This window comes from Helianthus annuus, chromosome 10 (genome assembly GCF_002127325.2).
Source record: "Helianthus annuus cultivar XRQ/B chromosome 10, HanXRQr2.0-SUNRISE, whole genome shotgun sequence".
NCBI lineage: Eukaryota > Viridiplantae > Streptophyta > Magnoliopsida > Asterales > Asteraceae > Helianthus > Helianthus annuus.
In genome coordinates, this window is record NC_035442.2 from 2127231 (window position 1) to 2143274 (window position 16044).

A 16044-nucleotide genomic window follows, 5' to 3' on the forward strand; every position below is an offset into this window, starting at 1 on the left:
TTTAAAAAGTAACTCAAAAGTGTTAAAAGTAACTCACCCTAAATCATTTTAGTGAGACCATCATACCTCATCATCTTAACTCTTAAGACAATTTATCATAATCAAATTAGGGTTGACAGGATACAAACTTTTGTATTTTATCAAATCAGACCCTTAACCTTGATTAATCATTATGTAAAGGCAACTTTAATGATGCCGTAGCATTAGGGAGCAGATTATTACCGGCTATTACCGGTCATCATTTTCCTCCATTAACCGGAACACACCTGAAATATTTTTGCTCATAACAAGACAATTCTCTCTCTCTCTCTCTCTCTCTCTCTCTCTATCCATCTCTCTCACACACACTAAAAACACACATTTTTGCTTTATTTTTTGCAGGCAAGGGTTAATTCATGTCCACACCCTCTTCCTTCCACTTATCCTCATCACCCCTAATCATAAACCTCACCACACCCACCCTATTTCACTCTAATTCATCTTAGTACAAATTGTTAAAAGGGGAGTCTCTAAACAACAATTGTCAAGGGGGAGTCTGTTGATGTATATTTTATATCGTAAGTGATCAAAGAAATTATAATGGAGTTTGACGAACACGAAGAGGAGCAAGAGGAAGTTGGAGCTCAAGCGATCGGGAACTCGGGGAGAAAAATCGGTGGATATAGGTATAGAGAGTGTTTGAAGAACCACGCGTTAAGCGTTGGCGGACACGCACTAGACGGATGTGGAGAGTTTATGGCAGCCGGTGAAGATGGTACTTTAGACGCACTAAAGTGCGCCGCATGTAGTTGTCACCGCAACTTTCACCGTAAAGAAACAAACATCCAACAACAACAACAATGTCACCAACCGCACCAACAAGCGGTACAACACCAGTATATCCACCCACCCCCTTACTACCACCACCACGACCGACCGCCCGGATACTTAAACATAGCTCCGTCTCCGTACTTTCACCATCAGCGGCCGCTAGCTCTGCCGTCTACATCTAGAGAAGATCTGGATGAGATCTCAAACCCTAGCTCTAGCGGCGGTGGTGGTGGGGGTGGAGGTGGAGGTAGCAGTTCGAAAAAGCGGTTTCGAACGAAATTTACACAAGAACAGAAAGATCAGATGCTGGCGTTTTCGGAGAGATTAGGGTGGCGGATTCAGAAACATGATGAGGCTGTCGTACAACAGTTTTGTGCGGAAACTGGTGTTAAAAGACATGTTCTTAAGGTTTGGATGCATAATAACAAGCACACAATTGGTAAGAAACCCTAATTTTTCAATACACTGGTTGATGTTGAAAAGTTGGAATTTTAATATGTGTGATCTCAAGTTAATTAATGGTATGTTGGTTTGGACAAATTATTAACATGTGATTATCTATCTTTTTTCTTGGACTTGTATGTTGTTCTTCTATCTTGTTACATTTATTTGAACAAATTCATTCATGGGTTTAAACACAAAGTAGGTTATTAGAGAAATGATTAAGAAACAAACTAAGGAATGTAATGCAGAGAAAGAGAGAGTGTGTGTGATGACGAAAGTAGTAGAAGAGTGAGGAAGACGTGTTGGACATGCAAGGGTACCTTCTGTCATCTTCTCCTTAATTTCCTTCACATCTTTAGATCTATCACATTAATGTCAACTGTGTGCTAATCTAGATAAACAACAAGTAGATGATGATGATGATAATGATGATGGTATGTGCATCAGTGCATGGGGTTCAGCATCTATCTCACTCTTGAGTTAATGCACTACCAGAAGAATACTTATTTATGATTAATTGTACTGGTGTAAATACTTGGTTACAGACTTGCACTTCCGTATTATCATGAAAGTATTTTATTTTTCTTTAAGTAAATGGCTAAAAGTTTCCTGACCCAATTGAATCGAGCTTTTAGTCGGTTCGGTTGGGTTAGGTTTTGACCAAAACCGGCTGAACCAACATTGGTTAGCTGGTTTGGTCAAGTTTTGTTCAAATTCACGGATGAAACAAATTATTAGCTCTATAGTTAAACTAATAAACCTAATAGTGTCTTTGTGAAATCTTATATTCCAAGTGAATTTCATGGTTGAAGTTTTTTTTTTAACTAGGTGATTAATTATTTAAACGCTAATTACATCTTCGATCACCTACTGAGGTTGTCTCTAACAACCAAAAACGTCCCCTTATTCCTCTTTAAAGAATTTGCCAGGCATCATCTTGTACACGGATGAGTCACCCAAAAACACACAAGAACGTCTCGTGAGCTAAAAACATGCACTTGGGGTGTGCTTCACACAGTTTGAATTAGTTTTCTCGCATCTACTTCGAAACAAGTCAATTAATCCTTATAAAACCCTATTTAAAATGCATGTATAATATGTCAGTGATATGGTAGTGGTGCGACCATCGGTGAACATTAATTCTATCGATGACCCTTTAGCAATGTGGTCGTTGGTGACCCATCCAGCTATATATCCATCAGTAAATGAAACCATCATGATGATGTGAGGTGTGTAAGAAAACACTTTGATTCACAAAGTTATAAAATGGTGAATTAAGAGCGTTTCATTTCTCATGAATATTTAGTTTTTCATTAAAATGATAAATAATGAAAGAATGGTCCTTACGAGCAGTTTGATATCGTGAGCTATATATAATGATATAAACATGGCAAATAGGCATTAATTTATGGTAAGCTAGATTTATAAGGTTTTAAATCCAATATGAATATGTTTAGATCATAACTTAATGCTACATAGTAAAATTGTTTTGAGACATGATAGTTGACCATGAAGCATAGCAATTGGTACATGCACTTGATGGGATCATGTTATAATGTTTGGTGAATTATGTGTGTGCTGGGTTGGAGTGGGGGTGTATTGGGAGAAAAAAATGAAGTTTGTCGGGTGCAAAATAAACATTTAAAATAGCTAAAAACGAAAAATGCCAATTGGGTAAACGGGTTAAAGAGTGAATCACGTATGTTCAAATGCTTAAGCCTTAAATAGTTGTTAACCGTATGTAATACATTTTCTGTTAATTACGGACAAACATAATTACTAGTGTTAACCTGTCTTCTAACCTAAATGTTTTGGTTTCGTCACCTCTAGTATCTTGTTCAACAATGCATGTATTAATCAACAGATCAAATGTTCGAGTGTCGGTTAATTACATAAAAATATTAAACAACTATGCCAATTTACACATGATGTAAAAAAGAATACGTTTATTAACCACAATCAAATATTGTAAAATGTTTCGTATAAATACAAGTGGATATATTTAACCAGTATTCCAAAAAAAGTTTCTTTATCCCATTCTACCACATTGTAATATGAGACATTGTTTGGTTGTCAATTGTGATATAGAATGAATTCAGCAAACTTATCAAACTTGTTAATAGTACCAAAAAAACAATTTCTGCATTTCGATTAAGTCGTACAGATGAGAAATGTCAATCCATCATATATACGCCATATTGTTTGAGGGCGGGCATGAACATGACGGCTTTGTCTTGTACGCCCATGACAACCGAGACAAATAACTTTATCGTGGTCAATAAATAATGCACTTAAAAAAGTTCTAAACGTTTGTATTTTAGCCGTTTATACATGTGATTAAAACAACTAGAATAATTCGTTTGGTCCACAACTTTTGTTGAAACCGAGATTTGAGTTAACCTCATATTGGATCTATCCTATAAACTCTTATTTGATTACAGTTATTTAGAATGAACGTTTGATTTAGATTTCAAACTACTGGATGTACATGTATATGTAGATGGATATATGATTGTGAATGGCTTCTTATGCCCATCTTGGAACATGTGGGGGTTGTCTCTCCTCCTCAAACACTAATAGCAACAATCCATTTCTATCATGCTAAAGTCCATGTCTCACCTTCATATGATTTTCATGTGTTGTCACATCCATGCGTTGTTTCTAGTATGTGTATGACTACATATTTCCTTTAATTCAAAAACTAATTTTTATATAGACAAAGTACAGAATTACTGCTTTTAATTGGGTGTATATATCATAATGTTAAACAAGTTTTCTTATATTATCACGAAATGTGTGAATAAATTTCATGTATATACCTTACGCTAAATTACACTTTTTGTCCTTTATATTTGTAGCGGGTTGCAATGGATGACATTTAACTTCAATAATTACAGTCACAGTTCTTTATTTGCAAAACCCGTTATATCTTTTGTCCTTTAACCCTAGCCTGATTAAAACTTTCAGTTAAGTGAGATCATGTGCAACCCATGTGAGGTCAAAACGGTCATTTAAAAAAAGAATGTCAAAATTAAAAAAAAAAATCTATAAACCTAAACCATCATCATCTCCCGTGTACTCTCTCTCTCTCTCTCTCTCTCTCTCTACATACCACTCAGATCTGATGAAATATCTAAGAGACAACATCAAGATCCAACCCCTCACATTCACAAAATCCACGTTGTTGAACTCGACACCATTTTTGTTTTGCAGTTCTTGACCGAAGGAGACACGTTGGTGTCGCGGACAAAAGTCTTGTGGTGGGAAGCCGCCATCTGATCCAGAGCTTACACGGTTCGCCATCTGATCCAGAGTCTTGTGGACAGGAGACACGTTGGTGTCGAAGGAGACACCATTTCCAAAGCTTTTACGGTTCGGCTTTCCAGAGAGAACAAGATCCGACGACTTCAGATCTAACTGAACTTCTGGTTTTAGGCTTTCAGGCGACCCATATCTGACGTTATGGTTCTGATTTAGGATAAACAAGGACTCTATTTGGTAGTCGTCATGCATAATTGGGTTTAGGGTTTTCAGGAGGTAGTGGAAAGCCGCCATCTGATCCAGATTGTAGTGGGTTTAGGTTTCCAGATTTTTGTTTGAGGGTGGTTAGTGCTGGTTGCATGTGGTGAGTTGGTGGTGGTCAGTCTAGTGGTGTGAGGTGGTTGCAGGTGGTGGGTAAGGTAGGGAGATAAAGATGAGCTGAATTAAGTGTTTTATTAATTATTTTTTTTAATAAATAGGTAAAAGGGAAATTATACCCTCATGTGCAATGCACATGACTATATTTAACCATGAAAATTAACTAGGTTAGGACAAAAGTACGTAAAGTGTAACGGATTTTGCAAATAAAAGACTGTGACTGTAATTATAAAAATTAAAGGTCATTTATTGCAACCCGCTAAACATAAAGGATGAAAAGTGTAATTTACCTATACTTTATTTCAGGTATGGTCAAATTTGCTTTTATAAGTACAATGTATTTGTAATCTCGTATTTCACCTATGGTCAAATTTGTTTTTATGAGTACAACGTATATGTAATCTCGTATTTGTAATCTCAAATATACTTTTTCCTAAACTAACTTTCAATATCCATTTATTTTTATGTATCTCTATGGTTTTTATGCATCTTTTTTTATATTTTCTTAAAAGTGGTACGTTTTTTTATTCTCATGCATTTTTACAAATATGCAAGATAAAGTAGAGAGCCGATATAATTTCACATGTGTAAAAAGTATATATGTATAAAGTGTAAGCATACAAAAAAAAATAACTACTTTCAAAACTTTTTTCTTTTCATATATACCACAAGAAAAAAAAATATTTTAGAGAGGTGCGAAAGGGTTCAATGTATCTAATGCAAAGACTTGGGCTAGTAGACAAGTTCTATGTTTAGACATTATTGCATGTGATGATTTTAAGTATATTAATAGAAACCCAAGTGTTGCTGATTTGCAAACATCCCCATGTCCCAAGCTTTTTCTATTTAAGGTTGTCATCTTAGATTCTTAGGAACTAAACTATAGTTTTTATTAATCAAGTTTAATATCATAATTTGCTAGACATCCATATCTTTGACTGATTTCTTATATATTTTCCAAATCTTTTGATTTTTGTGTCTTTTGGCATTTTGTTTGTAGAGTCTGACTTTATAGATAGCTTATTTTAAAATAGAAAGGGAAAGTGTTAAAAGGTATGGGTGGTAATCATGCTTCAATTTTCAAATAATAGGTTATGTGGGCCAAAAGAGAATTGTATATGGATTCTTTTGAATCAAATCAAACTAGACAACGGTCAACTTAGCGTCATTCATTACCATTGTTTGTATTGGTTCACTAATGATCAATTTAGAACAAAAATTCTTAAACTTCATAATTAATTACTCTAACTGGTACACAACTCTCGAGGGCCATAGAGACCACAAAGCCTTTAACAAAAAGAAGCTGAGATGAAATTCCTCAAGGCACAACTTACAGATCTAGAGAGACAACAATAACAGCAAATGGACTTCACCTTTGTTGATGACCCATGGAGATTGCCATCAGCTTCGTTTGTACGAACATCCTTTGATCCCCAACCATTACCGACATCACTGTTCCTACAAACCTCTCCATCTCTAAATCTCTGGTCAAAAGAACAAGCAAAACTCAAGGCTAGAAAAGCTTCGCCAACAAGACGCCCGTCCTTTGACAGTATCAATAAGATACCATCCTTTTGCAAAGAAAGGACCATCGGGCAGCAGACAAAACACTGATGATAGCATCATGATGACCTCCTCAAAAGCTCCCGATGTGCTACCTACCAAAGAAAAAAATGGCATCTCCTCGTTCTTGCAAGCTTTAACCCAGAGCAGCAGCAAAGCAAGCAAGCTAACAGTCGACCCAGTGATCGCCTCGCAAATATACGACGATATATCGTCTGAATCTGAAGAAGGCTCCAGTCCTCACTCTTATGATAAAATACACCCGACAGATGAATTTGAGCATCTGTTCATGAACGAAGCAGAAACTATAGAAAGGGCCTACGTTTCTGATATAGAAGACGAAACATCCCATACATCTAGGGCTGTAAACGAACTGAACGTTCAGCGAACAGTTCGTGAACCGTTCGGCGGGAAGTTCGTTTATGTTCGTTCATTTAATAAATGAACGAACATGAACAAGAAATTTTATTCGATTAGTTAAATGAACAAACATGAAAAGAGGTTTTGTTCGTTCGATTGTGTTCGTGAACGTTCGGTAAGGTGTTCGTGAACATTCGTTGATTTCGTTCGTTTATGTTCGTATGTTTGTGCTTTAATTGAAGATATTTGTACTTACATATATTTTATGTGTTGTTTTTATGTTATTAAACTTTTATTTATTTTATTACCCTAACAATTAAACTAGGAAACCCTCTTTCACCTTGTTTATGCATTATTTCCCTTTCATTTCTCATTATTTACATCGGCAAATACGATTGACCCCCGTTCCACAATAATGGATTCAAGTTCGAGTGCTACTCTTTGGGTCATCTATCTTTATCCTTCGTCGCATTCGCCAATTTTATTTGTGTTCGTTTGTGTTCGTGAACCGTTTGTGAACACGCTCATTTCCTTAATGAACGAACACCAACATAAAATCTCGTTCGGGAAGTGTTCATGAACCGTTCGTGAACACATTTATTTCCCTAACGAACGAATACGAACAAGGCCTTGTTCGTGTTCGTTCGGTTCATTTACAACCCTACATACATCACCACGGACCAGCGAAAGAACTCCAAACACAGATTCAGAGCAACAATTCGCCTTCGAGGACATCCTCCCAGCAAAATGGCGTGACCAAAGCATTGAAATGATTACCTGGTGTACAGCTAAACTCCAGTATCATAGCATCAATATATTCATCAAACGTTTCTTGGCAAGGTGCCAAGGAAAACTTTAAGATTGGTACATAAGTCTTCGTGAATATAGACAAACAAACATTCTAAAAGACAAGAACTCAGAAGAATTAATAAATACAATCTATTATGAGTTCATTGGGAATCCGCTGGATCACATGGTCTGAGCCCGTGAGGAATTCTTAAAAATGAAATGTTGTTCCTTCCGCCCAAAAGACTTCGAGAAGCACTACAACAGAATGTCTGAAAGGTTTTATTTCCTGCACGACATTGAAGACGTAAACCTTAAACAAGTATTTTTAAGGCTAAATTACACTTTTCGTCCTTTATGTTTCAGGGTTTCTGCAGGCGCTGTCCTTTAAGTTTAAAAATTACACTCTATGTCCTTTATGTTTGCAACCTATAACGGGCGGTGTCCTTTCTCATAAACCCAGTTATCTTTTAATGTTAAAAACCCCTTGTCTCTCTCAACTTCAAACATGAGGGACCTTTTATGTAAAAAAGTGAAACATTCAAAAACAAAACAAAAGCATCAGCCACCATCTTCTACGTTTATCTGGCCGGCAATTTCGTCGGATTCCGGCAACTCCGGAACTCCATTTCTACGCCTTTTCGGTCTGTTTCTTTCGCGATAAACATCATCTTCATCTTATAACAACTTAACAACGAAGTTTCAGCATGTATCTCGTTACTTCCATGGTAATCCGGTACGCACTACTAATTCCGGCGAACCCGGAACTTCGTCTTTGAGTCGTTTCAACCTGTTTTTCTTGTGACAAAACATTATCTCCATAATTAACACAACTATATACAACCAGAACAATTCCGAACACGCCAGATTTTCTATGCCTCTCAACTCGCCGAATTTCTTTACTCCGGCCAACATCATCTTTTCGTCAATCCGAGCTTACTATGTACGACTTATACATATTTATGTTCGTTTGGTTAATCTAAACAAAAGCCCTCTGTTAATCTTTACTCACAGAGGGCAAATCTCCTGCAGAAACCCTCTATTACACGCAATTTGGAAAATGAGCTTTAGATGTTTCAGATGCAACAAGAAAACAAGATCAAGAATGATGACATTGTCGAAGAATTACGCGTTCGAAACGAGAAACTGGAAACCGGGCTGCGAATGTATGAGTCGATGACACCGCGGTCTGATGACGTTAAAGAATAAAGAATCCGGGTTCTCGAAGTTGATCTGAAAACGATGAGGGATAAGGTTAATGATGCGGAAGAAGAAGTGAAAAGATTAAGATATGAACTCGAGAACAACGGGCCTTCGAGTAATCATTTACAAGAAAAAGTTGTGGCGGTATAGAAGGAAAACGCGAGCTGGAAATCGAAACTCGAGAAAGAAAAAGGCTTGAATGTATTGGTAGATTTGTGGTCTGTCAATGTTTAATCTTTAATGTATGCTTTTGTTTTGTTTTTGAATGTTTCATTTTTTTTACGTAAAAGGTCCCTCATGTTTGAAGTTGAGAGAGACAAGGGGTTTTAACATTAAAAGATAACTGGGTTTATGAGAAAGGACATCGCCCGTTATAGGTTGCAAACATAAAGGACATAGAGTGTAATTTTTAAACTTAAAGGACAGCGCCTGCAGAAACCCTGAAACATAAAGGACAAAAAGTGCAATTTAGCCTATTTTTAAACTCTTTCCCAGAGTCTTTTTCGAACGAGGCATACAGGGCCCTAGAAACCAAATATATGACAGTTGCCCAAGCCTCTGTCGGCGGATTTTACCAGTTAATCGTCAATGACCTAACCAAACTATGTAACCAGAAAATGATTCTTAGTTGAATTTGAGAAAACTGGAAGACCTCTTGGATCTGCATGCAACGACAAGCATTTCAAAATGAAGTTCAATAACTACTCTTCTCCAAGAACATGAAGAAAAAACAACCCCCGGAAAAGGTGGATGTTCTTGAAAAAAAGTCAAAAAGAGGTCGAAACACAAACCGGTGCTACGTCTGTAACAAAGAAAGCCATTTCGCAAAAGATTGCAAAGACAAAAGAAAGAACCAGGCTCTTCTTGAAGCTATCAACAAAGTAGAACTAGTTGATGTTTCTGACATAGAATCACTATACTCCCTTGATGATGAGCCAGGCAAGAGGATGATCTGCACCACATCCTCTAGTGATGAATCCGAAACAAATGAAACATCTGATTCAGAGAGCAAACCAATGCCAATCTACACGATGGAAGCACTGACCCAAGACTCTCAAGATTGTCAACTACCTACACCAACGGCCCAAATTTTACCTCTGGCACCGACGATCGGAAAAAAAGTACTCGAAAAATAAAAAATCACAAAAACACAAACAACATCACTCTGGTCCAAAAGATCACGTGATGATTCTCTACCAAGACTGTTTGAAGAAACAATAACCCATCCCTAAAATGAATCCTTGTCACACCCCAACCGATGGCGGAATCATCGGGGCGCGGCACTGAGCGAAACAGATTGTTCAGAAGTTTCCACAACAACTATCATACAATTCAGTTATATAACACGTCCCATACCGTGTCCCAAATAATAACAAGTTATCACAGAAATCAACTAAACAATATGGGAACTGTTCCGACAACTCAAATTCTTAATTATTACAAACCGAAATTAAATATTGTTTTAAGATTTCTAGACGGCTATCCGTAAATCTTACTGACTACAGGTGCCAGTACAAGATCTACAGATAATTATGGCCCTGGGGCAGGTACGTGGACACTGTCCTAAGGTCACAGGCTCCTAGAAGCTTATTATTGCCTCGCTTCCCTAGCACGCTAGTAGCTTAAACACCTGTCACATACGTTAAAATAAAAGTCAATACATAGAATGTAAAGGTGAGTACACAAGTTTGATATAGCATATAGAGTTCGAATAGTTTACGCATAACCAAGCACGTACACAAGGGCAAACGATGCATGTAAATTATCAACATGGGACCATCGATACCAACGACTTCGAGTTGACTGTCCGAGACAGTTCGCAATACATGATTACCACCGTAATCCATGCAAGTAATTGTCCTTAGCAACCCCCGTGTGAACGGGCGCTGAGTCCAAACTATAGTACTACGTTGCTAAAGCAGGTAGATAGCACTCCACGTGTAAACATAATAAACAGCAATCATTTAGACAAGTAATACATGCAAATAGGTTAGCGTTCAAATAGTTTGTGTTGTTTGTGAATTTGATAGTTTACGTATGTAACACCCAAAAGTGCTGAAAGCAAAAAGGGATCGAGTATACTCACAGTGGTTGGTTGTGGATTGAAGGGAGCACTGAGAATAGGTTAGCCTGAATAGTTCGGATAACACAACGATGAGTAATGCGGAAAAAGTAAACAATGTACTTGGATCGAGTAGGCCATTCGATCGGACAGCAGTTCGATCGAGTGGGCTGTTCGATTGGTTTGAAAGTCCGTTCGAACATCCATTCGATCGGCTGGCTGGCTCGATCGGCTGGTTCCTTCAAGTGGATTGTTTCTTCCTTTGATGTGAAGGATGTGTTTGTGTATGATGGTTTGTACTACCTTTCAAGCTGGCCGATCGAACAGCTGTTCGATCGGTTAGCCCAACCGATCGGTTAGCATTGCAGACTTGGCAAGATGTCACTCGATCGGTTAGCATGCTCGATCGGGTGACATTCCATTGTTTCAAAAAGTCTAAGTGTTTTAAAGTATAGTATCTCATGATTCGAGCAGTAATGATTACAATCGAGTGGCGTAGTCGATCGAACAGTACCTCGTCAATACTACACTTCATGAGTTTGTGGGACTAAGTGCTAGTCGATCGGTTAGCCTAGTCGATCGGCTGGCATAGTCGTTCGGTTGGGCTGTTCGATCGAACAGCCTAGCCGTTCGGCCAGCTTCTCGATTCGGTTAACCTATCACTTAACACTTGTTTCTTCCCGTTGATTGTTGATGTTTTAGAGATGGTTTGACTACGAGTTGAACCACAAAACTGAAGTTCCCACTTAGCCTACTGACTCGAGCAGGAATCACCCAAACTCGGTCAGAGACGGTTTGGAACCCAAGTTTAACGTTTAACCCGAAATCGGTATATCTCTCGGTAGAACCCGAATCTTGAACCATGTGTTTGTCTAGATTGATTTGTAAATCGGTTCAAGTCTCGTTTTCACCGGTTTAAGTGTAAAAGAGTTGAAAGATAGATGAAAACCCATCTTCCAATCCTTTTCCACCGTGAAATGTTAAGATCTTTGGAAGATTTTAGGTTATTGATGTGGAAATCGGTTAGATCTAGCTTATTCATGGTTGAATGAAGTCAAGAACATGAAGTTCTTGATGAACACCAAGAACACCATGATGACATCATTCAAGAACACCTAGATCTTGGTGATTTCATGGATGAAATTCAGATTTTGAAAGATAGAAAGATGGAGAATCGATTAATGAGCAAAAACGTACAAAGATTAGAGCGAAATACTTACCGGTTTGAGAGAAATCTGAGATTTAGTGAGAAGAAGAGGCTGGTCGGTCAGAGCTTTTCCAAAAGTGGAAAGTTTGACAAAGACAGCCCTATTTATAGGCTTCCAAAAGAGGAAAGGGTCAGCTGATCGAACAGCATCCCTGATCGAGCAGCTGTCCGATCGAACAGCCTGTTCGATCGGCTAGCCTGTTCGATCAGGTTGCCCTGTTCGATCGGCTTGCCTGGTTTTTGAGTGTTTCGCGACGATTTTCGATATTTCGAGTTCGATGAACGATGATTTGAGGATGATAGAATTCCTAATCAAATTACTTTTAGTTCCAACTACTATATCTAACATACAAGCATCCTTACACCACGATTTGGATTCGATTTCGATTGAGTTTGATTCACCTTTGAGTCTTGATTGATTTGATTGATTCACCACACACTTTAACATAAAAATAAACATGCACAAGTAACACGTAAGGCACACACACACGTATAAAAAGCATTAAAATCCCCACACTTGAGTTTGATGTTTGATTTGATTAGCTTGATTATTGATTGACTAACTTTATTGCATTGTTACTTCCTATCATTCACAGTCGATCGTTGATTCACAGTTCGATTATCGTCCGATTAGTTTGATTATACAACACTTACTCCAAATAATACGAAAATCAAAATGAAACTAAAATGAAATTAATCTTTATTAATCTTTAATTCCAATAACAGTCAACACTTGACTTTGACTTTGACTTTTGGAAAACACGGGGTGTTACAGTCTCCCCTCCTTTAGGGAATTTCGTCCCGAAATTAGGCTGAGAACCGTACATCGCCGTGTGATTTTACCAATTTGATGCTTCAGATCTATCTGAACAACTGCGGGTACTTGGCCTTCATGTCACTTTCGAGTTCCCAAGTGAACTCCGCGCCTCGTTTGCCTTCCCATCGTACTTTTACAATAGGAATGCGAGAGCGTCTGAGTTGCTTGGTCTGTCGGTCCATGATTTCGACAGGCTTTTCCACGAAGTGTAGCGTCTCATTGACCTGAAGATCGTCGAGTGGTATTATTGCGTCGTGGTCGGCTACGCATTTTCGAAGGTTTGAAATATGGAAAGTCGGGTGGACATTGTTGAGTTCCTCCGGTAATTCGAGTTTGTAGGCAACTTTACCGATCCTTTCCAGAATCTTAAAAGGTCCAACAAATCGAGGCGCAAGTTTCCCTCTTTTGCCGAATCGGACTACTCCCTTCCAAGGTGATACCTTTAGGAGCACGTAGTCGCCAACTGCAAATTCGCGGGGCCTGCGTCGTTTATCGGCGTACGTCTTTTGTCTGTCCCGGGCCTTTACCAAATTTTCCCTTATCTGGTGGATTTTGTCAGTCGTTTCTTGCAGAATCTCGGGCCCAGTCAATTGTGAATGACCGACCTCGTGCCATACAATAGGCGAGCGACATCTCCTACCATACAAGGCTTCGAAAGGTGCCATTTCGATGCTGGAGTGATAGCTATTATTGTACGAAAATTCGACTAACGGTAGGTGTTTGCTCCAACTACCACCAAAATCGATAACACACGCACGGAGCATGTCTTCAATAGTACGAATCGTTCTTTCAGTCTGCCCGTCGGTTTGCGGGTGGAATGCGGTACTCAAATTCAGCGTCGTACCAAGAGCTGCTTGAAAAGTTTCCCACAATCTCGAGGTAAACCGAGCATCGCGATCCGAAATGATGTCTCGAGGCGTACCATGATTCTTAATGATCTCATCGGTGTAGATTTGGGCTAGCTTGGCCACCTTATAGTCTTCTCGTATTGGCAGAAAGTGGGCTGATTTGGTTAGACGGTCGACTATAACCCAAATACTGTCGTGACCTGATGGCGTGGTCGGAAGCTTAGTTATGAAATCCATAGCTATGCTTTCCCACTTCCATACGGGTATCGGCGGTTGTTCGAGTAAGCCTGAAGGTCTTTGGTGTTCAGCCTTGACTCTTGCACAAGTTAAACAGCTACCAACATATAGAGCAATATCCCTTTTCATCCCAGGCCACCAGTACTTGTAGCGAAGGTCCTGGTACATTTTGTCCGCACCGGGATGAATGGAATATCGGGATTTGTGGGCTTCGTTCATGATGATCTTTCGCAAATCTGTCCTCCTCGGAACCCAGATTCGGTCCAGATAATAGAATATCCCGTTGGCTTTGCTCACGAGTTGAGTTCCATCGTGATAGATTCGTTCCTTCTTCAACGTACGCTCGTTAAAGCAAGCGTGTTGTGCTTCGCGGATGAGAGCTTCGAGGTTATACTGAGCCTGGATGTTTCGAACACCTATCACGTAATTCTTTCTGCTGAGGGCGTCTGCAACTACATTCGCCTTGCCTGGGTGATAACGGATCTCACAGTCGTAGTCATTGAGAAGTTCTACCCACCGGCGTTGACGCATATTGAGTTCTCTCTGGTTAAAGATATGTTGTAGGCTTTTGTGATCGGTGAAGATCGTACACTTTGTACCATACAGGTAGTGTCGCCAAATCTTTAAGGCAAAGACAACTGCGCCTAGCTCGAGGTCATGGGTCGTATAGTTCTTCTCGTGGATTTTGAGCTGTCGAGATGCGTAAGCTATAACCTTGTCTCGTTGCATGAGGACACAGCCAAGTCCAAGGTTTGAAGCATCACAATAGACGACGAAGTCATCGCTTCCGTCCGGCAGTGTAAGAACTGGTGCATGGCACAGCATGTGTTTGAGGGTTTGGAAAGCAGTCTCCTGCGCGGTTCCCCACACAAAAGGCTTGTCTTTATGAGTAAGGGAGGTAAGCGGTACAGCAATCTTTGAGAATCCTTCGATGAATCGCCGGTAGTAACCAGCTAATCCGAGAAAAGAGCGAACTTCTGACGGATTCTTTGGCGTAACCCATCCCTTGACTGCCTCAATCTTTGCGGGATCAACGTGTATACCCCGACTATTCACAATATGACCCAGAAATTGAACCTCCTCCAACCAAAACTCACACTTGGAGAATTTGGCGTAGAGTTGGTTTCCCTGAAGCAACTCGAGAACCAATCGCAAATGCTGCGCATGTTCGGCCCTCGATCTGGAATAGATCAGGACATCGTCGATAAATACAATGACAAAACGGTCTAAGAACGGTTTACACACGCGATTCATCAGATCCATAAAGACCGCGGGTGCGTTGGTCAAACCAAAAGGCATGACAACAAATTCGTAGTGGCCGTATCGGGTTCGAAAAGCGGTTTTGGGTATGTCTTCCTCTTGAATCCGCAACTGATGGTAGCCTGAACGTAGATCAATCTTGGAGAAACACTGAGCACCTTGTAATTGGTCGAACAGATCATCGATTCTTGGTAAGGGGTATCGGTTCTTGATGGTCAGCTTGTTCAATTCCCGGTAATCGATGCACATTCGGAACGACCCGTCCTTCTTTTTGACGAAAAGGACTGGTGCGCCCCATGGAGAAGTGCTCGGGCGAATGAAGCCTTTTTCAAGTAACTCTTGGAGTTGGTTTGAGAGTTCTCGCATCTCAGATGGAGCGAGTCGATACGGAGCTTTGGCCACTGGGTTGGCTCCTGGAATAAGGTCGATTCGAAAGTCGATATCACGACTTGGAGGTAATCCAGGAAGATCATCAGGGAACACCTGAGGAAATTCTCGGACAACGGGGACATCCTTGACTTCAACTTTCTTTTTCTTGTCCGTCTCAGCTACAACAATGTTGGCCAAGAAGGCTCGATATTCCTTGCGGAGATATTTGCGAGCTTGAAGACATGACATGAGCTTGAGATCCTTTGCAGTAGTTTCACCATAAACACATAGAATATCACCACTAGCTAACACAAAACGAATCATCTTATCGGAACACACAACTTCAGCACGGTTTTCACGAAGAAAGTCCATGCCTACTATGACATCGAAACTTCCGAGCTGCATTGGAATGAGATTAATCGGGAATACATGATTGTTG

The 16044-nt window shown here is 39.6% G+C and overlaps 1 protein-coding gene across 1 annotated transcript; it reads left to right on the forward strand.

Moving 5' to 3' along the window:
* The first annotated feature begins 288 nt into the window (after window positions 1–288).
* LOC110883785 (zinc-finger homeodomain protein 1) lies at window positions 289–1389 on the forward strand. The gene has a single exon (XM_022131433.2). The coding sequence runs from the start codon at window positions 580–582 to the stop codon at window positions 1261–1263; it is 684 nt and encodes a 227-aa protein (XP_021987125.1). The 5' UTR covers window positions 289–579; the 3' UTR covers window positions 1264–1389.
* Window positions 1390–16044: the final 14655 nt, after the last annotated feature.

What these genes read in the sequence shown, in the direction of transcription:
- LOC110883785 (XM_022131433.2), top strand. Translation starts at nt 580, where the DNA reads ATGGAGTTTGACGAACACGAAGAGGAGCAAGAGGAAGTTGGAGCTCAA.